Below are 25,968 nucleotides of genomic sequence, written 5' to 3'. Positions count from 1 at the left end.
CCTCTCATCTCAGGACTAAGATGGACATTCCTGCTAATATTTCATTAAATTGATCATGAAGGGTTACTTTATCAAATGAGAGATTTGATGAGAACAAATCCAGATGCTTTCAGATAGCCCTCTATTCAAAAAGATGTCAAGGCTCAAAATTTTAAGTTCCCAGTGGATGCTCAGCTGCTGTACTTATTTCAGAGTTATCAGGAATAGCTATTCCCTGGCTCATGCATCCAGTAGTAGTCAACTTTCACAAGCAGATGAACAGCATAATATCCTGGTCTTCTCTCTATTGCTTGGATTTTCCCACCTTTAAAAATGAGGTAAAAATATCAGGACGACAGACATCTTAGGACTCATCATGACATTGCTAGTGAACCACACACACAGAAGTCATCATCATCCAGAAAGTTGCCTGCTACACACTGCTCTAAATGACACACAACTTATTCAATTAAAAAAAAAAGAAAAAAAAAAAGAAAAGAAAAGAAAACCACACCCACAAAACTCAGAAGATTTACAGTGTTTATCCTGGGTTTATCTGCTATGCCTGCCAACTTGCTCTAGTTAGATGCTTCTATTCCCTTTAAATTTCCTTTAATCCACTGATCTTAGTGTCACAGTTAATGAGCATGTAAAATACATCAACAGCAAATTTTAAAAACTCTCCAAAGCTGATTTATTTTCTTCTTACAAGTGTGGGTGGAGGGTTCCTTCTGTAGTAATAAGCTGTACCTCTTTGCTTTTGACAAGAAATAAAAGATTGAAATATAAACCAACAGAAACACACAAAAGAAGTGATAAATTAGTTTATATTTCAGATGTACACTAACATAAAAACTTCCATTTTCTTTGGATTACAGAGCAGATTGGTTTGTTGGGGTTTTTTTAATGATCTGTGAGTAAACACGAAAGAATTTGACTTGAAAATCTGTACATTTTACCATCCAAAGAGTGAGGTGTGAATAGATTATGCAAGGTTTTTTTTTCATTCATACATTTTCAGGAGAGTGATGTTTATGAAAATCAGGTACTTGTGAACAGTACTGTTGGATATATATACACTTTTTTACCTTCTCCTGTATAAACGTTATTGTTGCTCAGGGACGGATTTGGTAAAAATCATGTAATTCATTATAAATCTCACCTCCACCAAAAAATTCCAATATAAATACTTATTTTGACAACATATCAACCAGAGATACTAAATCAGATGTAACAGGTGCATAAGTACTTAACAGTAGGGCCATTGCTGGAGCATATAACAGCACCAGAGCTTTTCATATTGGGTAAATAGCTTAATTACTTTTTAAGTACCAAGTGTAACTAATTAGCACTTTTTAAGCCAGTATATATGATCCTTAAGTCTTAGATATTTCCATTTAAATTTTCCATCAGTGACTACTTTTCTAGTGCAGGGAAAAAAGAACAGACAAGATGGAAGAGTGTTATATACATGCATGATGTACCAGTATCAATTTGAGTACCCATATGGACATAATAGAAAAGCCAAAGCAGCTGTACGTACTCATTAGCACTCCAGCTGTAATCTGAGATGAAGATTAGTCAAATACACTGATTAAATTGTTACCTTTAATAACTAGACAAGCACAAAAATAATTCACCTTTACAAACTACTTTGCAAAATACATGCCATGGGATCATACATCTGTTATAAGTAGATATTTCTTTGATATTGCCAGTTAGAACTTGCTCTCCGAGTGACAGCTAGTGTTTTGTTCACTTCATAGCATCTTATGAAGTAATTCATGGTTTCATTTACACAATTAATAATTAAAATAATTTATAGAAAGCAAATAGGGAAGCAGCATGGAATGTGTGTATTTCTAGCAGTGTTCAGCACAGTTAATTTTCCATTCTAAATAATTTAAAATTTATGGAGCAATGGAGATTAACTTTGTGCTATTTACCTTATAGCCAACATGAAAATTGCTTTATGAGGTGGAAGTTCAAGTCAGAATTAAAATACTGCCCAAATTCCAAGTGAGGCTAAAATCATCATATCTAATGAAGAACTCTAAACAAGCCTTGAATTACTTAATATCTAATTACATCTTAAAAGATAAACTGGGATGCTGTGATTATAATCTGTAACTTTGTTAGCACTACCTCCTATTCTAATTCCACTTTTTTTTTTTTTTAAATTAAGGAATGGATACATGACAAGGCAATCAACCATAAACCCAAAACTTCTGAGCTTTAGCATGTAACACTAATAACCCTAGAGGAACCAATTCTTGTCCAAATTTTAAAAAAAATAATGTTCATAGCTAAGGAAAGTTTGTTAGATCATGTGTATGTGCGTATCGACGGTTTTCACTCAGGATGATGATGTAAAGTATTATATTGCAAAAGCAAGGCAGCTCATAGGAATAAGTGTATAAAATTGGATATCATCACAATTTTAGTAGTAACAAAATTCAAAGAACTTATTGTCCTACCAGAACAGAGACAAGAATCTCTACACAAGAACACTGGGAAACAAAAGACCCAAGACATTAACTTGCAAGTTAAGCCGTAGACACTTTATTAAATATATTAAATTATACCATTTGTCATATTCTAGCAAATATTGTACCTAAATTTAATGCAAAAAGGGAAGGAATTGCTCAGAATTAATAGAACCTATTAGTCTAGCTTCTCATTATTCTATATTCATAGTTTAATCTAAAAATATGGATGTGAGAGGAAAGTGGAATAAAATGCATCATAAATTTATTAACATCACACACTTTATCTTTGATAAAGCAACTATAAAGAAAATTACCATTATATGAAGACTCAATAATAAGCTGTGCAAGTTAAACCTGGAGACCAAGTTAATGAGAACCATAATGCTGGATAGAAATTGGACCAACAGGTTGCCCATAAGCAAAAATCTCAGCCTATATAGGGATTAGCATTGGATAGTGGAGGTAGCCAAAAGCTGATCTTAAAAAAGATACTTAACAATATTGACACAAGTGTGCTAGAGCAATTTATTGATGGCATGAAGTTGTTCATACTGTTAGAAATGAATATACCCCATGCAAAGAGCTAAGTGATGTTGATGCTTGACTAACAGAAAAGAGATTAAATTTAGTAGTTTAGCCTGTAAAATCATGCACTTAGAAGTGAGGGGTATAATTATTTTAAGTAGTCCACTGGAGAAGAAAGAAGATAATTAAAACAGTGGCAGAATGCCTATACGCCACCAATGGAATACAGCCAGAAAGGGGGGGGGGGGGAGTGGGGGAAGAGAAATGATCCTACAGTGTGGGATTTCCAGAGGAGATCAGGCAGTGATCCAGATGTGGGATTTCCAGAAGCGGTCAGGCAGAAATAGTATCACAGCACAGGAACCAGGCAAAGCCATATCCAAGAAACAGAATAGGAAAGATTAAACTGGAACACGAACAGAGAACGCTATTTGAGTGACTAGAAGTAATAAGAGCCTAGTAAGAAGACACTTGCTTATCCTAGCATAATGAAGTCCAAGGTAAAAATATGACACTCTCTGTACGTACAAAGAGGACAAAAAGAAAAGCAAATGGAGAGAGAACAGCTCTTTTGGCTAAGTGACTATATGCACACAAAAATAGACATGGGTCAAGGACATTGTATGAACAAATTTAGAGTAACAGTCTAAATCCATAAAGTCAGAAAAGTGAGATTCAAGAATCTTTGAACACATTTATGGCATATTTAGTTACAAAATACTACCATTTCACTCCACAGAGTTTGGGACTTTGGCATAAGAGAGAGAGTTTACTAAAGATTCTTTTATCTAAATCATATATACAAAGTCATTAAAGCATGCTTTTAAAAAATATCTGCTCAAGTGTCAAATTTTTCTGCTAGAGTTGTGTGCAGGGTTTTGGAGTGGTTTTTTTGTTCTTTTATTTACTTTTTTCTTAACACACATAACACCCCCTCCATATAAAATGCCCCCGAGTATAATAACGGAGAGCTATGTGTTTGCCACATACAGGTAGCCAAGACTTTGTTTTCCTGCAATAATTAAAAAAACAGAAGCATTATATTATGTTTTCACACAGTTTTTAGGTCCCCGCAGACAACTGATGCCTTTGCCCCTAAAATAGTCTACATAGACTAGTGCAGTAATCCTGCAAGCGTGAGGGAACAGAAGAAAAAAAAGAAAGAGATGAACCCTTTGCAGAGATGTGAACAGCCAGCAATTTCAGTCACTCTGGCTGGTAACGCCAGACAGAAATCTGGAGGGAAAGGAAGAAGAGAGTAGCTTATAGACTGAAGTAGTGTAACAGCAGTATTCAAGCCTAAATTGCAACTCAAAATGATTAGCCTTGCTGTCCAGTCCTGAAGACAGCTATTCTTGACAGCTGCCTTATTTTTTCCCGGGTTGCAGCTTGTGAACTCTTCAACAGCTATGTTTCCAGGCATTCATAGAAGGACATAATTGGTTATATGAAGTTGGATGCCATGTCTACCTTGACACGTGAATCTACCTACCTAACTCCTCTGAGATCTTGACAGGCAATCTGGGAACACAGCTCACAGAAATGCAGTGGCAGGGATTTTATTTTAAAATATGAGCACATGAGGCGAAGATGATACTCTTCCTCCTCCTCCCCACTCTCATTCAGCAGCACAATGACTAGAGACACTGAGCCCAGATAAGGGAAGGTTTGCAGTACTCGCGTAGCTGCCTCAAGTCAAAGAGCAACAGCACGGAACCTGGACTTTCACGCAGACTCTAGTTAAGTTCTGTTTTCAAGTATATTTGTATATACATACATAGATATACAAGTAGATACATACACTCACACATATATACAGACCTATCTGTTTTAGAAATATTTTGCTTTTTTATGCAAGACTTCACCTTTAAACTCATACAAATCCCTGCTGCTTTACAGACAAGACTTTTTAACTAATCCCAACTTCCCCACCTTCTTAATTAATCCCAACTTGCCAGAATGTTGAGAAGGCAGGCAAGTCATTAGAAAAATCAAAGCACTAAAAAAAAAAAAACCAAACACTACAATACTTCAGGAACTAGGCATCAACAAAAAGCTTCATGTTAAAATAAAAATTCACAAGTTGAGGCAAAAGCACCTAGCAATTTTAAAAGCTTACATTTAAGTAACAGAAAATTACAATACTCTACAAATGACAACTATAAATTAACATACCACAAGAACCAAATAATTTTCATTTATCCCATAAGAAATACAACTTTAATTGATATATTTAATTTCTAATGCAAGACCCAATAATTCCTAGGAAAGCTGAACCATAATAAAAATAATAAAGAAATTTCAACATTTATGTTCGTTCAAACTTGACAGTTCTAATATTTATTTTTCATTCTCAATGTTGGTCACATTTTTATTTTTTGGTAAATTAAAACTCCCTGCTGCCCTATTCCCTCCTCCATAAAGCTCAGAGTTACCTCTTTACCCCATTGTTTGAGGTTATGACTTTTTAGCAATTTCAGACAACTGCAACATTCATCTAGAGAAGAAAAGAAATTAAAAAAAAAGAAAGTAACAGAGCTTTGATGATAACTGGAGAATTATAAATTAAAAACATACTTTACAAATCCTACTTATTTTCTCCTATTAATAATTTAAGTCACTAATTTTATCTTAAACTTACAATAATAGTTCAGTCATTACTTAAACATATCATTTTGGTGAAATAACTATACACTGGGGTAAAAGACCATCATCAGTGAGGTGGTGGTTCATACTTGTAAACTTGTATCCAGAGTGAGCATGCTCCAGTATCACTGAACTCCCCTCATAAGAAAAAAAAAAACACTACACACAAAAAAACACACACAAGGCTTGTGGCTCCAGAATTAGAGGTTAGAAACAATCTAATGATTATTGTCAGTCTCCTAAATTGTGAGGAACTAAAATTAAAATAGAGCTTTAATGGGGCTACATGGTTTCTTTTTCTCCCATTTAGTAGAGAACTGAGGTGAGCAGGAGTCCTTATAAGAGATTCACAAGTGGCTGACAGACATCTAAGTCATAAAGCAAAGTATTTTATTTCAGCGCTTATACATGCTGGAGAGGAGCTAGCTCAAAAGAAAACCAAACTGCAGTAGTTGAGACAAGAAATGACAAAGCATAGGTAAAGTTTTAGCTATGCTATGAAGGGTGCTACGAAGTCTTCTGTCATTTAGACATTTCTTCTTTATATGTAAATTGTCATTTACAACTATTTAAGTTAAAGGAAAAAGAAAATAAATATTTGGTTCTGCATTTCATAAGTACTGCATTGCTTGTATAGTTTAGTAAAGAAACTTTCTCTCCTTTTATCTGTTAGTTTCTAATGCTATTTATGTTTCCTCCCCCTCTTCAGTCCACCTCCCCTCCCCCATTAGATTATGCAATTAAATCTATTTATGACATAATAAGCAGTTTCATTGCAACACAGCAATATGAAACAAATTCATAACTTCTCTGCAGATTTATACAGCAGTAAAAGATATAGGAATAGAAAGCATATAATATATTGTAAAGGCAATAAAAAAACCTCCAAAGCATTTTTCATAGAAATGAAATTCTCAAATTCACTATCACATAGCAGTTTTTAAATAGGGACAATCCCTAAGTACTCATTTCAGAGCCTTCAAAAAAAATCAATTTGATTACCATTTTGCAAGGGAGGTTTTTTTGATTGTTTTACATTTTTTCCCCCCCTCAATTTCATGATGATCTTACATCTGTATTGATTGTTGGGTATTTATTTGCTTTCAAATTGCTTTTCCCTAAGATTTGATATCTCAGGAAGAAACAAAACCAGACTCTAGCATCAAATACTGAGCTTTAATTCATCCAGATCACCCCACTCTCTCAGACTCTACTTTGAAAAATTCGATTATAATATAATCTAACTATTAACAGTTCATAGCACTTTGATACACTTGTTTGTGTATCCAGCCAAACAAACAGGAAAAGCTATATGAAAAACTACTTGAACTACTTTCTCAGTTTTTCTGAGAAAGTTAGCATTTATCCACAGGAATGTTAGATAAGCAAATAAAGTTTTACGTGTAAATTACCTGAACATTACATAAACTAGAAGTTATTCTTCCAAGAATAATAACTGAGACCAGGCAATCAATGCAGAGTCACAACTGAGTGTTAGCCATTGCAACCTGGTCTATGTGATGCTTAAAGAATAATACAACTGTATATGGGAACGATATACGACTAGCATATGAAAGGCCCTGCTTGAGGCTTTTTGTCCCGAATAAAATAAGAAACTATAGCTTCTCTGAGGCACAGACGGGAAAAAGTCTATGACTCTGAAAGGCTGACAGAAGTGGCATTAGAGTGTTCAGAGGACTCTTGAAAGACCTTCCTCGGTCTTTGAACTGGACAGAGCAACGCCCTCAGTGGAATCCTTCCAAACAGAATGAGACTCCTTCTGCTAAAAATGGCAGTTCCAGAATACAGGTAACAGGATCTGCACTCTCCAAAGTATAGATTTATATATGAAAAAGGAAAGCTGGTCAAATCCATTGATCTTCATAAACTTCAGGTTTTTTCTACTGTTTTTTCCACCCCCTGCCAAATGCAGGAAAACTTGAAATCTTTGGAAGATATTCAGTTACCACACATTTCAGTCAGAAATGGCCCTCTATATATATATAAATAAAAACTCTCTGGTTTAATGCTTTAACTGCTGATACTTGTTGGTCAGATGCATTTGTCAAGTTATCTAATACAAAAGGCCTTTCTATTCATACAATCCTGCAGATTCAATCCATCAAACACAAACAGCATAATTCTGCTTCAGATATGGTCCTGGCATCACTAAATCATTCAACTAAATGCACTTTGATAACATTTTTGGACACCTACAAAAGACTGTTACTTGATTCTTAGAACATCAAGTTATGTCTAGTGCCAACAACAGAAAAGATTAGTTGACAAATAAAAGTCTCCCATGACACCGATAACTCCAGACATTCCTGACAAATACATATACCACTACTGAGCAATGCAGACACTGCTATTTTATTGCAAACAGAAGGAAAATTAATAAAATAAGATGTTGCATTATTCGATGAAACAAGAGAAACAGGCTTAAACAGATACAGAATCAAATATTCATATTTCATACTAGTTGTACAAAAAACCCACACTCAAAGATTTTTTTTCTCCTACCCTTCAGTACATAACTCTAAATCAAAAAACAACATTAATCCTGAATGTTTTTCCTTCTGTGCTCTTTAGCATAAATTCAAAAACCAACTACTCCAAAATAATGGTCACATGCCATAGTCCAGTTACTGTTTTGTTTTTCAAGTGCCCATTCCATTCCGAGGTAAGATTCTAATTTCTCTTCTGCATCCACACACAGTAAAGCTCCCAGAGATTTCATAATAGCAACTGTTTTTATGTTTCTAAAGAACCTTCTGACAAGGATAAGTTAAAAATATTTTAAGAGAGGAAAGGGAATTTTACTTGAACAGAAGCTAGCATTTCCCTTTCTTCACAGGCATAAAACATGCTTAAGGAGACCATTCCCTTGGACTTCTCGAACGCAAGGAAAATATTTGGAACCACAATCCTAACTAAAAGCAGACAGTTAATAATTATTTTTCCTTGTGAGTTCAACATTGATGTAATTAAATCACATCTACAAGGACTATTTGTATAATAAAGACCTTCTTAGCATGGGACACCACCTTAACATCTTGATTTTAAAAGTACCAGGATGATAAAGTCCCCAACAGTTCATTAGGTGAAAAGATTATTTCACTAGCTTACTTCTTATTTATATCATTTAAAAATCCCTCTAAAGAGGACTGATTGTATCCAGCCACACAAACTTCAAAAGCATATGGCACAAAGTATCACAAACACTGATTGTCAATGTCATTCTTCCCTATTATTATCCTGACATTCTTTTATTGGGAAATTTCCTTTTTCTTCATTTTGTTGTAATTTAAAAAAAAATTAAGACAAACACAATAGGTAAAGTAACTCAATATTCTACACATAACAAGGTGATTCATATGTACGTACATACACATTATATATAAATAAATTGCAGAATAATAAACATTTCACCACCTATACATGAAAGATGCACTGTTGTCATATATGCATAATTTTAAGAGTTTGATTCTCCATTCCATTATACGAGTTTCCTGAAGCTTACCTTCAGTTTAAAGAACAAACCCTAAAGAAAGTAATTACAACATCTTAAGACTATAGCAATTGAGAGTCAGGTCTGCAGTCTAACTGCAAGCGCAAAATTATGAGCAGTCTTATTATTCCTTGTTATACCATAAATATTAATTTAATAGAAATTAAATAAATTTAATAGCATTTTATTTCTTAATGATTCTATTATTAAATATTCATTGATATTGATTAAATTATTAAATGAAATAGTTATATTAAATTTTTATCCTGCAACTATCGCTAAGTCCATGAATGCTTTCTGATGGTATATACCTTCATAAAAGTTAACCTGTCTCCAAAAATAAGCAATGCTTCCCATCCTGAACCAATTATAAGCCCAAAATCCTATTTTGTGGACGTGCTTAAATTTCACCTGCTTCTACAACACTCCTTACTTTGCATAGAGTGACCTCCTTAGAGACAGTTTCTTTCAAATGCCGCCTCAAGCCAATACTTCTGCAAGTACATGGAACCTCTGAACCGAGTTCATTATCCGCACAGTTTCTGAAATTACTTTCTGAAGAAGTCTATTTCCCTCCCAAAACTTCAACATGATTAATTAGATGAGCAAATATATAGTATTTCTGATATGCAGACGTCACACGTATCCACATGGCTATGCAATTTTCTCTTTGCTGCCTGAGTGAGTAACTTAGGAGTTATAAAGCACACATGCACACAAAACCCTAAACAACAAGTGAATCTGGACTAAGTAAAATTCAACCTTGGGGAAAAAAAAAACCTAAAAATCCTTCTGATACTCTTAAGCACAGACAATATCCTCCAAAACTCTCATACCTGTTATGAAAAAATCCACCCTTAAGATTCACAGCAGCAAGCAGGCCAGATTTATGCAGCCTGTAACCCAAGTTCCCGTTGAAATCTAGTACAGAGATACCTTGAACAACATTACTAGCTTATGCTGTTGAGCACACGCACAAATAGAAACATGTAATGCTAGTATGTATTGACCAGAATATGCAATTTTTTGTGTACAGCAACATCCTTACACACAAACCTGCTAACCTCAGTTCCATAATTCCCTTCAGAGCCATGGTTTGCAGGCCCCCAGACATTTCCCTCCAGATTTTTAAAAGCATTTTCCATTTCTTCTGTGGAAGTGATGAAAAGATCTTTTAGACTAGAACATTTTCTTAACTATAAGGCAAATATATCCTACCAAGAGGAATGTAATGAGCAAAGAACAGAGAATTCAAAGAGGATGATCAGCTGTCCTTAAAAACAGAAACAACCACCAAAAAAAGCATCCTATCACTTAAACTATCTCATCAAAACAAGTATGCTTCATAAATACATGATATACTGAAGATCACCTTGCATAACTTGTTATCTTACAGGTTGACATCATCTCAGAAAGCCTCCTAAATACTCCTGGTCTGTTAAACAAACAAAACAAAAAAAAAAAAGAAATTGAGAAATTGAAAGAGAGAAAGACTCAAAAACATAATGAGAAATTTCTCAGCGGGGAGGAAAAACCCAGAAGTTGCTTTTCTCATTAATTGTAGATTTTTAAACATAGGATACCTGAGAATGTCCTTCATCACCTAGTGTTTTATTCAAAAAAAGTATGCAGCTCTGCTCATAGTCACCAAAATTAGCATACATTTGTTTTGTCATTCTCCCAGCCTTGAAGCACAATAATTTACCTCCATACCCAGCAAATTACATAAAGACAATAAGGAAGCTTGTAGATTAGAAAGTTACAACATAAACTAGAATATCACACATTGCACAGTGCTTTCCTTGATCATCACAGAATCTTTGCTGTATTTAAAAATAAGGAGTAAGATTAAGCATGTCCTTCATCTGCTTTGGTTTTCATTTGCAGATAGAAATAGAAAGAGTCAAATTTATCAGGATGATTAAAAAAAAAAATAGTGACTGTGAAGAGCAGCAGGTGATGTGTCAAAGAACTGCATAAGACTCTTTAAAAGGAATGTCCTTAGCAGGGAAGAACTTTAACCACAGGTTTTTTTAATAATAGTAGGTAAGGCTTTTTAAGATCTTTACTGAGCATGACCTCAAAACTATCAAGACAATGCAAATTCAGAGGAAGATGTTCTCAAATTCCATTTCAGTGCAACGCGCGAGCCTCCATCATTCCAAAAGAATCTAACGTACACTGGCTCTGCTTTCCAGTCCCATTACTACTTATAAATGCAGTCCGTATAAATTAGAAAACCTAAGTCTAACTTTAAAGCAATATTCTACTTATGTTCAGCTGCCCGTCACCTCAGTTTTATGTTAGAAAACAGATTTCTGAATGCATACAAACCCCAAAAGCAGTAAGTGCACTTCAAGGATGTATATAAAATTGAAAATAAAATAATCCAGCAATGTTCCTGTTAATGAACAGCTTTTGTGAACTCCATATATTAAACTGTGGTTTGCTTGTTCCCTGTCTCCCCCCCGCTCCCTTTAAAAACAAGAAAATAGACCAACTACAAACTCAGTCCAGCTTTGATGTCCTGGCTCATTTGAATGGAGGACACCTTTCAAGATCAATTCTCTAAATATTCATCAACCTCTAACCCATATTGGCATTTATACCTGCACTAACAGAGCCCCCCTTACCCCCATATACTCATTGAATGACATACAGTATGTGTTTGGAATAGTCTAAAATATCATCACAAAACTCCTCAGCTATGTATCCATACCTGAATAATAAGCTTCATATCCTTTCCTACATCTGATGATGTTACATAGTAAAGGTCTCTGAGAAAGCAAAGCACTTCAATTTATATTGTATATTTGCAGAAAACGAATGTACAAGTTGAAAATAATTCAGTCTTCCTAAAACAAGGACTAGGATAGAATTACAGAAAATTGTATAAACTCCCAAGCTTCCATTGCAATTCAGTCACTTATTTGTTATGTTACCTTAGACAACCACACAACTTCAGGTTTCCTACATGTAAAACAGTTCAAAAAAATGTCTATTTCTGAAGGCCATTGTGATGACTAGCTACCTAGTGCTTAAATAAGATATCCAGATACAATGTATGATACAGACGTGTAGAGGTAAGTACTTCCTTGAACATAGGTAGGGGTTTTTTTCCCCATGAAAACTAAAATAATATAAGCAATTTGGAAATTAACAACTCCAGAAAAATTGCGTCATTTTGATTTTAAAATAGATGCTCACAGATTATTCCTACAAAGTGCTACGCTATTAAAAATACCCAGGAAAAAAACCCAAAGCTTTAAAGACAAATGTTCTGGATTTAATACTTATATAAACATTAGGTTTTAGAAAACATCTGCAAAAATATTTTCTAACACAGGTGGCTTAACATCATATTACACCTGTGCACGCAAGTGCAAATTTGTATGTTTTCAAAAGCAGCCGTTTGTTTGTCCAGTATTTGTCATTTTTCAAGAATACCTTCCAGCTCCTGTTCAACGTTTTAAGTTACCCTTTAGAAAAGCCTCAGCTGACTTAGGAAGCAAACAAAACAGATCTGCTGATATGAGAGAACTACAGAAGCACACAGCTTAATTACAGCAGATCTATGATACTTCCTAAAAAACCCACACAGTTCATTTCCTCTTCCCCATAACTGCTGTGGTACATCTTGCATATACCACATATACATTTGATTATCAAGTATCCTCCAAAGTACATTCATCAACTGGGCTTGCACGCACAAACATGAATGTGAGCTATTTTGTGTTTGTTTTGGTTTATTGTTTTGGATTTTCTTTGTGAGAAATACATACTTATACATACACACACTCTTCCTCCATAGAGTCAAAAAAGAACAATTAAAGGTGCAAATTATCCTACAGTTGGATTAATCAGTATTTCAGTTTTTTTACTGAATTACTTTATTTTACTAATAAAGTTGGAACTATCAAGTATTCCTTTATACAAGTCAGAGTGTATCAAAGAGTTCTTGAATTTTGAAAGCTGAGATGCATTATCAAGAAAATTAAGCTTACCATACTTTATTCACCACTACTATCCATTACAAAAAGGAAAGTATTTTAAACTGCAGCATGACTAGCAAGATATTTTTCTGGTTAATTTATCTCGGTCCTTGGAGTGGCGGCAACAATCAGCGAAGCCCATTTGTCTTCTTGTCCCACAGTGCCTTGTGGTTTACTTACACCTTTAATAGAAAGTTTCTACAAAGCTCACCAGAATATTTAAAGACATTATGCAGCTCTCCTCCCTGGCTTTTGACCAAAATCATTGCTGCTCACATTTTACTGCTGCAACGGGTAATGTACATAGTTGAAGTCTGGTCCTTTTGTGATATTTCCGATTGTTCTTCAGTCCCAGCTCCTACATCCCAATAGTTACACGACATCCTCAACATGATCCACTTTTTCATTGAAGGCAAGTTATTAGCTTTCAAGGTAACAGAACAAGCTGAAAACTCAAAAACACGGGGACAAACATACATCTATGCATAAAATAAAAGTGCATGTCTATAATAAAAATCTACATTTAAAGAGTGTGAATCCAGACTCACAATTCTGTAATAACATAATGCAATCATCCTGCAAATGCATGGTTCTTTGGTACTGATATAGGAATGTAATAACCAATACAGAACATTGTATTCATAAAAGTAGACCAGTAACTCCTCAAAATATCTGTTAAGTACTACAGCGTATCACCATATTTTGTTTGTAAGATTTAATTCAAGGTTGGGGGTTAGGTCTTTGGGGGTCTTACCTTCTGAAATAAAATCTTATCAGTGACAGCCAATGTACAATTTTTTCCAAGGATTCTCTTGAATAAGAGAACAATTTATTCTTCAAATATTCTGCAATAATACAGACTGCTTGCAAGTTTTAGGTCCATCTGACCTAATGAAGAAGCGATTTTACTCATTTGTTTGAGAAATACGGCACAGTTTGGACAACAGTACTTCATGCCATAGTATTTATCACATTCTAGGAAGAAATGCATTCTCTAAAATTGTACCTAGCTTATTAGCTGTCCCTCATCATTACAGTAGTGGGTCACCTCAAGTCTTTAACCTTACAGGAAGTGTTATTTCCTTTTTACAGATGAGACATTGAAGCACATAAATTATGGAAGAAACCCATAATAAAATGTAGATGCTGAGTGTCATTTTCTGTGTCTGCATCCAATCTCTAAGTACTTCAGTGCTTGTTCTGTTGCCAAGTAATCCCAGAATATCCTGGCTTCAAAATTCCCTACCCAAATCACGATTCTCAGGTATGTGCTGCTTAAAACTTGGAAATAGTCTATGGCTAGCTTGTTTCTAAATATCATTAGCATGAACAAACTAGATATTTTGCCATCATTCAATGGATGTAGCACATTTCCATCCTTAGCTAAGAAATATAAAATACTGATTCAAACAGATGCTGGAATGCATTTCTTCCAGATGAGTGATGTAAACTCTAAATTTGGGGAGAGATTTTATAGTGAATTCAGTTTTTGCAAAATGCTGTTGCTTTAACAGGGAGTTTAAGATGTTTACCCTAGAATATTCTATAGAGCTGGTGGCTAAATTACTTTTCAGAGGTCTAAAAGCTTTAGGTTTTTCTGTCTGCCGGAGACTTCAAAGCCAAACACAGTTCTCCCACCTTGTGAATGAACTCTAAGTAACAGAGAGCGTTGAGCTCAGTTCCATCATTTCTCAATAGGGTCTTACTCCACATGGAGCTCTGAAACCAACAGAACTCTTACGTCCACTCATTAGGCTTTTAATAATATATAGGGCAACCTACAATACCAGTTTGAAAATTCCTACCGCTCACCCACCTTACATGAAAACATACACTTTGCTTATAGTTTATTATTGTTCCTTTATTACTGTTAACTGCTGCAGTTCACTGGAGTGCCCATGTTTTCAGTATCATCATCATTTATTCCTCCTTACATCAACTTTGTAGCATGTTTTCCAAGACTATACAGCTAATAAAAAATTCCATGGACACTGACAGGTAATTATTCTTCAATACTGCATGAGTTTTCCAGTGCATTTTTTTTTTATTGTCTATGTAGTAGTGTTTTAAAGTAAGGTTTTTTTCACCAGCACTTCAGTTAGTATGTGTAAGAATATCCCAAGGATATTCCTGTAGTAACTCATATTACCTCCTACCTTTTCTGCCTACACTTTGATACAATTAAATCAATTTCTATTGCACTGTGATAGACTGATCTCTCAAAAAATACTTATTTTAAAAAGATGACATGAACTATGGTAATGCCTTCCAAAATATGATCATCATTCCTTCTTTTTGGTTAAAGTAAGTAGATAAAGTAAGAGATAAACAGCATGAGACTATTTATTTGCCAAATTAAATTTAAAACATAATAAATATTAAATGCTATAACTGGTACAGGCATTTATGTAGCATTTATGGATACATTTGATACAACTGAGCTTTTTACACACCCATAGCAATGGCAACCAGCCTTTGGTGCTGTCTGAAGGCCTGACAGGGTCATCAGCCATCTGTTCCAACACTTATTTGCTTAAGTAACGAACTGCTTAGTCTGCAAACAAACTAGACTCCAGAATCCACGAGCCCTTTGCCTAACTTGCATTTGGATTCAATCCTATAGATGGTCTCAGACTTACACACAGGAAAGGACTCTGTACATTGTTAATTATCTACTGCTTGAGGGGGGAAGAGGGGTCTTTTTAAAAGAACATAGCTCCATCCCAAACACATACATATTTGTAGCCCCACAATTAAGTATCACTCTGAACAGGGGAGGCTGTGTTCATTTCACGGACTAGTTTGAGAAAAGCAGGGCCACGTATCAATCACTTGGTATGGAGGATGCAGCAACTCTGAGAAGACTTGTGAGGCGAAAATAATGGACTGAGCTGCCAGCACAGTGCTAAGCTTAGAAGCATTCTCTGCAGCTGCACGCAGCAGGACACCAAGCAGCAGGGGAGAGGTTGCTCTGCTTCTACATTTCACCAGTATAACCATTACCAAAAGACAAGCATCTAGTTCTGGCATTCATTGCTCAAGAATGCTGATAAAATAAGGAAGGCTAAAAACCAAGAGAGCAATAACGGATGGAAAAACTTGTTTTATGCTGAGACGACTCAAGGAGCACCCCTCCTCCATTCTCAGTGAGGAAAAGCTGACAATAATTTCACCTACACAGGAACATAAGCCTGACATACTGACGACTCTGCAATGAAGGCATGACTCACAACACAAGAAAACAGGGCAACTCAGAGAAACAAAAAATGAGGTAGGGTAGATTTTCTGGATTAGGAGGATTAAGCATTTGGTTTTGCTGGTGATAGAAAACGGTGAGGATAACTAAGCAATGGAAGAATTTTGAAAGCCTGTAATGGACTTTCAGTCACTGGAAGTCTTTTCAGACATATACAGATGCTTTTCTAAAGCATGTGTTCAACTCAAACAGGAATTAATTCAGAGTTACCCTACAGCCTGCATATGGCAAGGTGGAAGAACAGGTAGTCAGAGAGTTCATTTCTGGTCTTGTCTATGAAAACCCATAGAAAACATTCCAATGGTTTAGTGGTAGGCTATGGTAGTGTTAGGTTAATGGTTGGACTCGATCTTAAGAGTCTTTTCCAACCTAAATGATTCCATGATTTTATATAGGAAGTATTAAACAACAACAAAAAATACACCCTAATAAAAATCATTTTTTAAAGTTTTCAAAGATTGTTTTCCTTTCAAAAAACATTTTTCAGTGCAGATTGTTTAGCTTGTAAGAGGAGTTCAGTATGCTCGTGTGGCTTCTGCTTCTACATTTCAAAACAAGATTGTAATAAAAAATATATTCCTTACAAACTCAAAATCTCTTTATCATATGAACTATTGCTGTATTTTAAAATTTTAATACAGACGGAGAGAATAACTCACATTGGAAGAAATATTTTTCAGAGCATCATCATTAAAATCAATTTAAATAAAGGTCACATTTTATAAGGATAAAATCATCATCACTGATGTTTCCACTAGTTTAATTATATCAACATTCAAATGTTGACTTATAGAAAGGCAATTTGCAGGTGTAAAATCTCACACACAATTCCACTGATATCAGTAAAAGTAATTATGCATATGTCTTGAATCAGATACAGGCCATGCTGATGACAAAGGCAGTTTTGCAACTGATAGCCTGTATAATAGAAGTTGCACCAGTTTAATGGGGACGTTGTTTCACATTAAAATTAAGGCAATCTATGTCTGTACCATTTCTAAAAGGGACAATTTTCTTTTCCCATCCACATTTGCCCATTCCTGCTACCTCCTTTGGGTCAGCAGGAGACTTACACAAGTGGAATAACATGAGGAAACTGAGCTGGCTTAAAAAAAAGTTGGCTGGGAGGTGGGGAGATATGTTACTGTTGATACTTTTCTACTTTCCGCAGGAATATTAATGCTTACGTAAGAAGCAGAAAGATGTAACCAAAGAGAAGTGTAAGGGATAAAGTCACCCCTTTTCACAGCAGCATGAACTTCAACTGGCTGCAGCTAAAACTAACTTTTTTCTAAAGATCATTTCTTATACAACATTATTGTTTGTTTACAATCTGCAATTTAAGGACACTTTCCTTGCGTGAGTCATTCTGCAGACAGCAGAATTCAGAGTTTTAGCTAGAAATAAGGATTTTGCCTGGAATAAAAAAATTTGATACCCTTTTAACATTTCAGTTGTGAAGGTTCTTGTACTTGGAAATTGTTTCATCCTTGAAGAACGCAGAATCTTTTATAGGAGCTCTAGAAACTAAGGAGAGCATGCAGGAGGTAATTTACAAGTGCAATAAAAACATCTAGAGACAAGGTTTAATAATCAAACAGATCAATTTGCTCTTACTCTTTCCATAAGAACTAGGTATCTAGGACTAGGAAAAGCAGATTAACTGAAGAGTAGGTACTCAAAGGTGCTCACCTACCCTGTACAGTCTGCTTCGTTACATATGTCAATTGGGACTCACAGGTTACCAAATAAACAGTGATAACTGAAGACACAATCTACTTTTTTAAAGACAGTATTTTAGAAGACTGGATATTTCCAGTCATTCAGGTACTCAAAAACTTAAGAGGAAGAGCAGTTTAATGCACAATTTTTTCTCTAATGCTCTTCCACACACCAGTGTACAAACCAGAGCTAGAGAAAGGGGTAACTTTTTTGCTCTAACCTGAAGGAAACTTTTTTTTTTTTTCATTCTAAGAAGTCATTCTGTGAGTAGCAAAACTAATGAAACCTGTTTTCCCATAGTGCTGCATCTCGATTGATTGACTTTGACATCTAAATACATAGAAGCTGTGACTGCAGCTTTTCCTGCAGTTGGGCCATTCATAATGTTTGTCTCCCTGAATTCCCTGGAGTCTCATAACACAACTGATTTGGGCAGCCTTTCCCTCTCCCTTCTGCCCAAACTCATATCATCATGAAAACTCTAACTGACCAAGAAATTCAAATATAGGATAGGGGAAGGAAGAGTGGCAGATGTAGCATTAAAAACTTCATTTCCTTAATAAATCAATCTATCAGAATAAAACTGGACACTGTGCTTTTATGCTTGTGTTTTTGTTTACATCTTGGGAACTGTGCTGTCTGAAGCTCCCTGCTATAAAAACAGAACCTGCTCACCTTTTGGCTTTCTTATCTTTCACCTGTCTCCCGTAAGCAGGTAGACAGAATTCCTTTCCCCTCTCTTTTTATAACTAAATTTCTCTTTTTTATTTTGGTACAAAAAAAGGAAAAAAAAAAGTTTTTGCATTCTGTCAGCACAGAAGGGAAGAGGGGAGAAAGAAAAAAAAAAAGTTTAAGAGAGAAGTCAGAATTGCACTCAGATATCCATCCTGAACAGAGAGTAAAATAATTTACTGCCAGGCAGAGATGAGGCCTAGATCATTTTGAAAAGTGACTGACATGGATGTGAATGCAATGCAGTAATAATAACAACATTTCCATTTATATAACGAGTTACCACATGCTTCACAATACAAGGAGTAAATACAAAAGTTGATAAATAAGAGTAATGAAGTAGTGCTAGAGAATCTTTTTGCCCATTTTTCCTCCCATCTGCCCTTCTTTCATCCAGTCCAGAGCAACATCTGCAAATAGTCTACTTACTCAGTAGTTCTCCTACAGGGAAAAGGCAAGGTTACCATAGCATTGTCAATTGACACCTGCTTACTAAGATTGATCAATTCTTTTTGATGTCTCTCTGCTATGTTGTTATTTCTCAGTCCAGAAAAGAAATAAACAAAGCCAAAAATACTACACATTTCTCACCAAAGAATTAATGGTCCCAAGTTACCCCTAAGTAGATTATTTCTCTTTCGATAATGTTTCTGATGCTTGCTAATGCAAGTCATTCATTCCCAGAAGAGCAAAAATACCTCGCTTATATGCAGAAAAATAAAGACCCTTTTATTTTCAAGTGTTTTAAGCCTACCCTTAAAAATCTGTTTCCTCAAATAATCTAGTGACAGAAAACAGGCTTTACACGTGTCCAATTTAGGTCATTAAAAGTTCAATTTTAATCTTGCATAACAGAGACGCACCCAGGCACTTGAAACTGCTGAAACATTGAAACAATGTAAATGTTTAGAATAATAAAAAAGGTTCTATTAACACTTGTATACATTGTATCTACAACCCATAAATTAATTGTTAATGCAGTTATAATAGCCAAACACACTCTTCAATCTTTATGTCATTCTGAAACATCCTTCGTAATAATTCTTACTGACAGAAGCAAGTGCTGCAAAAGTGATATACATCCAACATAACTTGTCAAATGAAAGTACCACTGCTGCAAAAGTCCAGCCATGGCTACTTGTGTATAAAGCAGATATCCACGCTTCACAGACAAACAGAAACAGTATGCAAATGTTCCACGATAATAAGTCAAACCATCAATTACCACAGCAGTCAGAAAGGTCTTCAACGACCTGGCCATAAGGCAAACTAACATTCATTTTCCAGCTCTTCAGTTGGAGATGCATAGACTTGACTCATCAGCCATTCAACACCCATCTGAATTTTCAGGATTCAAAATACAACCACTCCGAGTTGCTGCTTGCGTTGTAACGCACGTTAACATATTTCATGCCATCCCCAACTCACAGGACTTGAAAAGCTTTGAATCTTAGAATGCTTATTTTCATTTTTGCTTCTAAGAACAAAGATTAAAGATGAGCTATCAAAGATACCACTATGAAAATGTCCTCGCTAAAAAAATAGATCTCCAAAATGATAGAAACAGCTTACTTCCATGACAAAAATCATAATGCAAGCATCACTGTCATTTCTAAAGCTAAGCATGAAAGAATATAGAGGAGTTAATTGATGTGCTGTTAGGAGTTTGGTGAAATAGAAATAGATTTCTCATTAACCACTGTGTTAGCTTAGCTCAGAAGAGGTGCCCTTTCAACATTCAGACAGAACTTCCTCTAGGTGGGGATGGATTATTAACTTTGTACCAGAAGTGAAAACATAACCAGTGTGCCTCCTCACCCTTCAAATACAACCAATGCAAAGAAGCATAAATGTTTTAACAGAATATCAAGGAAACACCTGTAAGGACTGGATAAAGGCTCCAGTAACCATTCAGAGAATATGCTAATTCACAACAAGCTTTGAAATTGAAGAAATGAAAATTTACTTCAGCCCATGCTCTGTCAGGGTCTGTTGTGAGTGGCATCAAGACAAAGGATACAAGTAATCTCTTTAAAGCAAGGAAATAATAGCTCTGCAAGCCTGTCTCCTGCAGATCATCACACACAAAGAAGATTCACCTGGGCCTCCTCTCCTCACTCTCAATCCCTACGCAATTAGCCCATTGTTCCACAGCACAGAGCAGGACAAACCCCAAATCCTCAATACAAACAGGCAATAAATGGCCAACTTTAAAATCTCATTACCAAGTTCATATGCAGGTAAAATGTATTATATTTGCCTTATATTCCCTTTATAACTCAGTTATAATCTCACTGATGCAATAATCCACCAGATATTATCAGTGAATTGTTTCTTTCTCTGCAGCACGCACATTACTTCAGCCAACATGTCTGACTCCCAGCTACTCAACTTCCCAAGCTAACAAGTTACTGGATTTACTTTTTGTTTATTTAGGGATGAACGACCTCGGATTAAATGTTTAAGAGAGATGTAAATTATATAGCTTGATTTTAGTACTCCAAAGAGAAAACTGAACTTAAACACAATTTAAAACAGACAATTATTGATACTTTTACCTATTAAAGTACTTCCCAAAGATAGAATTTGAATTCTGGAAGACACAGCCTCACCAATATATTGTTATTAGCGAGATATTAAAACTGTATACAGCTGTATATGTCAATATACTTAATAAATAGAGTTCCAGCTTTTAAAGGGTGTTTTACAAGGGAATGAAATGAGATGTCCTGTCCAAGGTTATATAGCGAAATAACAGCAAACAGTATTCTTCACAGCCAGTCTTTATACTGATAGCAAAGGGGGCGGGGGGGGAAGTGACAGCCCTATAAATTAAGTCTTCTTTTCCACTACATACAGAAAAGCAAGTGTCAGGGTGCGCTTCCTTCTCACTGATCAATGACTCGGTATCACATCCACTTTTAAGAATGAAGAAGGTAGTTCTAGCTTCACTGACCACTCACTCCTTTGAAAAAATATGTTATTGTTTTATATTTACCAGTCTCTCCTCTCCTGCAAACCCTGTCACGAGTGATGTACATTTCACTAAGTTACACTTATGTATATTATTATATAGAATTACTTAATAATATATATTATGTATAAGTAGTATGTATTATCCCGAATGTGCCTGACTAATGCCCACTTAGCTAAAACACCTGAAAGAAAGGGAGGAAGACTGGAACGAGCAAAACACTTTCACTCTCCAGAAGGAAAGAGTCATTGAAATCTACTACTAATTTTTGCTCCCTGGGCAGCCCCATGAAGTGCACATGTCTTTTCCATGACACTTCCAGAAGAGACAGCAGCAACACAGCTTTAGGCTGATTTCTCCTTGTCTCTCAGTTTCCATCAAGTGGAGCAGCCTATTTTCAGCGGTAAGTCAGCGGGTACAATTTTCCGTTGGAGGACTGCGTCCTGTGTTCTTAGAGGGAGGGCCCATGAGGTGGAGGAGCCTATTTCATCCTTAACTTCTGTCACATACTTCCACCACACATGAACAAAATCATAGCAGACACATGCGGAAAAAAAAAAAAAAAACCACCAGGCAAGTGAAAACAACAGGGTGTAGGGAGGAGAAAAAGGGAATCGTAATAAACAGAGACTTACTTGAACCTGCCCTGGCAGTGTTGGCACTGGTCTCCCACCCAGCCCTGGTCGCAGACACAGGTGGAGTTGACACAATGACCCGAGAAACAGGAGATTTTGTCGCAGGACTTGGACTGGGACACCTGGGCATAGAGGGCCAGGTACAAGAAGCCGTAGAAGAGCAGCCAGCTGTTCACATCCAGGAGCGAGGAGAAGCAGCAGCAGCAGGAGGAGGGGAAAGGTCTCCAGACGCCCAGGGGCGCGGGGGCAGCTCCCGCTCTCCTCGCAGCGCTGCCCAGGTCCATCTTCGCCGCGGGGGCCATGGGCCGAGGCGCGGCGGGCAGCGATGGCAGCGCCGCCCGGGCACGCCGGGCTGGGGCAGCTTCCCCTGAGGGGAAATAATCCAGCCAGGGAGATTCAAACCCCCCGCTTCCTTCTCGCCTTCCTCTCCTCCCTCCCTCCCGACCCCAGCGCTGCCTCCTCCGGCCCCTTCAGCCCTCCGCGCCCCGTCACTCCCGAGGGGAAGCCCGGCAGCGGCAACCCTCAGCCATCCGCCCCTTCTCTTCGTCGTCCTCCTCAGGGCTCATCGCTCCCGTCTTCTTCCATGGAGGAGAACTGCCTCTTGACCTTGTGTTTTCTCCTCGCCAGATATGCCCCCCACCGGCGTGCAGGCACACGCACCACCCTCGATCATGTAGCCCCCCGACTCCCCCTTCTCCTTTGTAGTCCCTCTGCCCGCACGCAGGCGGCAGCGAGGAGGAGCGCGGGGAGGCGGGGGCCGCCGCTGCCGTCCTCTCGCCAGTCAGTCAGATGGGAAGTGAGGGCGGCCGGGCCCCGGAGCCGCTACGGCATCCCGCACCGGCGGGGGGAAGGGGGGGGCTCGGCGGCCAGGAGAGGGCTGAGGAGCTCTTATCCCCGCTCCGTTATTAGCCCTGCAGGGAAGGGAGGCGGGAGGAGGGTGGAAGAGGAGGGTTAACAGCCCCTCCGTGTCCCAGCTGACAGCTTCCAAGCAGCCATTTTTAAAGGCTAATTGTCATCTCCTCTCAGAGCCGCCTGCTCGCTGTAACGTCCCCCGCCCCCCGGTCCGTTTGGATCCGTCCCTCCGCCCGTCCGTCAGCGGCGGAGGGAGGGGGGCCCGTCCGGCGGCGCGAGGAGGGTGGGAGACCACCCTCCCCTCCGTCCGGAGCGGGGACGGTGCAGCCGGGGTAACCGCGCACCGGCAGCTCCCGCGCCCCGCACGCCTCTCCCGCCCCTTCCCTGCGCCCAGCGACGGCAACCTGCGCTCTGTGCTTCAACAGAAACCTCTCCCGCCCACGCTTACAAAAATCAGGCGGGGGGGGATGAAAGGGCACCGGGGCCGCCCGCCGGCGCCCCCCGCCGCGGGCATGCAGGCCGCCCGCCGCACAAAGCCGGCGGAGCGCTGCAGCCGCCCCGACCTCGGAGGCCCTACGGCCCGGCGGGGGGGGCAGCGGGCGGGGGCGGACCCGCCCCGCCCCGCCGCGCCGGCGTCCGTTAGCGAGGGGGGGCGGCGCGGGCGGCGGGAGCCCGCGGTCAGCGGGGGGAGCCGGCGGCGGCCGAAGGCTCGGATGTCCCCCGGCCCGCTACCTCGATCCCTTCTCCACGGGAGCCGGGCCGCGCCGGTACTTGCCTCAGGTCCTGCGAAGTTCAGAGGCGGTTTTCTTTGAACTCATGAGGGTTAGTGCTAGAAGAGATGTCACCGGTTGGTTTGAAATCCCTACCTTCCTCCATCTTCTCATTTTGTGGTTCGAATCAAGACGTTGCCTTCCACTTACAGCCTGATGACCAGCAACAAAAGTTCCTAGCTTTGTAAACAGAGCTGTACAAAAGTAACCGTTGTAATGAGGTTGCCTAAAATGTCCTTTTTTTTTGCAAAACCTGCCATACACTGCGCATCTTTTCCAACTTTGCTATAACCTGTTTTCATTCTACAATTTTTTTACAAGAAAAAAATAATGAGCCTTGCTGTCAAGCAATGAAGAAAATAACAGCAATCAAACCCTCTAAAACTTTCTCCTAAAGCTGAAATTGAGAATTTATGACGTGATGTCTCTATTCCAAGAAGATAAAGAAAAGGTATTTAATTTCATCTCCTGGTACCATCTCAAAACAGATGGGTCCAAAGTGACCCGTGTCAGAGTCTGAAATCAGATCCACAGCGACCCTTCTCCAGATTCTGCAGCCCTTACCCTTGGAGTGTGGAGGAATTGTTTGGGTTTTGGTCTAACCTGTTTCCCCAGGCATACCATTAAACCCTCACCTGAATTTCCAAAAAAATCAAAGTACACAAGTACTACAGTAAAAAGCACAGTAACATCCAGCAGTATCTATTTGTACTTTGTGTGATATAAGAGTCCAACCAAGACCAGGATGACAGAGCTAAGCGCAATACAAATATCACAGAGAAACTGTCTGTGCCTTAAGGAGTTTACAGTCTTGACGGAGGGAATACCTGAAAGTGCGTGGGGAAAAGAGAGGTGAAAAGTGATTTGTCCAGTTTCATTCCAGAGGATGTCACGAGGACCACAGCCGCTCTTAGTCCAGGAGCCTGTACATTGTCCTCCTAACAGAGCTGAGATAGATCATTTCATTGTTCTGGATCAGACACATTTCTTAGCTATTAGACATCTCTTTGTATGTGTTTTGTAATGAATTGGTGAGTTCATGCAAAGAGAGGAAATGGAAATTGTGTTGCTGCTTTACATTTTATGAAAAAAAGCTGAGGCTGAAGCCTTTGTCGAACAGTCTGCTAATTGTACAACATTACATGTGATTAAGGCTGCTGAACAACTGTCCTCTGTTAAATAACATTATGAGAAAAGCAGTTAATACGAGATTACAAGTCTAAGACTACTCTTTAATGTCAGAAACACTTTAAGCAATAGTTTTGCTTACCATGGCAGGGAGATACATTCCTCCTCCACTTTCTCAATTCCTTTATACCAACCAAAAATGTTCTAAAGCCAGCACCATCTTTTTCTCAGACTGAGGGAAGATTTTGCTTCAGATCTACAGAAGTCAGCCAAATTTTTGAAATTAACATTCACAGCAAAGCTAAGCTCTCAACAGTCCTTACCAGGCAAGAGATCTATTCAAAAGCACAATGTTCAGTGTGTATTTGTCCATTAAATGCCAAATTTCTTCTCCAGTAATGAATGCAAAAAAAAAAAAAAAAGACAAGAAAAGATACAAATTTACGTTGGGCAAACTTAAACAGCGCTTTAGGTAATTCTCTGAAGCTGGAGGAAAAACTCAAATAGACCATCAGAAAAGGACTAGGATTGTTATAAGAGGTGCAGAGAATAGTATGACAGTAATTTTACTGCGTAAACAATCATAACTAAAAACCTAAACACAACTATAAAGGTTTCTAGATTTAGAACAGTGAGGAGGAAACATTGGACAGCTATCTCCTGGCTAAATGTAACAAGCTACAAAAATGAAGGAATACAAACCTTTTGGCTGGTGTATGTCACATCAAGGCAGCAGATTTTTCATAACCCTAAGAAA

General features: G+C 37.9%; 1 protein-coding gene across 1 annotated transcript in view; it reads right to left on the bottom strand.

Moving 5' to 3' along the window:
* ATRNL1 (attractin like 1) overlaps positions 1-22,797 on the bottom strand; it is a 543,008-nt gene extending 520,211 nt beyond the window's left edge. The window contains exon 1 of the mRNA XM_075155134.1: positions 22,462-22,797. Within this exon, the coding sequence (XP_075011235.1) occupies positions 22,462-22,763 (302 nt within the window). The 5' untranslated portion in view covers positions 22,764-22,797. The remainder of the gene's footprint in view (positions 1-22,461) is intronic.
* Positions 22,798-25,968: the final 3,171 nt, after the last annotated feature.

Source organism: Calonectris borealis, chromosome 7, assembly GCF_964195595.1.
Source record: "Calonectris borealis chromosome 7, bCalBor7.hap1.2, whole genome shotgun sequence".
Taxonomy (NCBI): domain Eukaryota; kingdom Metazoa; phylum Chordata; class Aves; order Procellariiformes; family Procellariidae; genus Calonectris; species Calonectris borealis.
The sequence above is the reverse complement of the archived record's forward strand: the minus strand, read 5'-3'. Positions and strand labels throughout refer to the sequence as shown.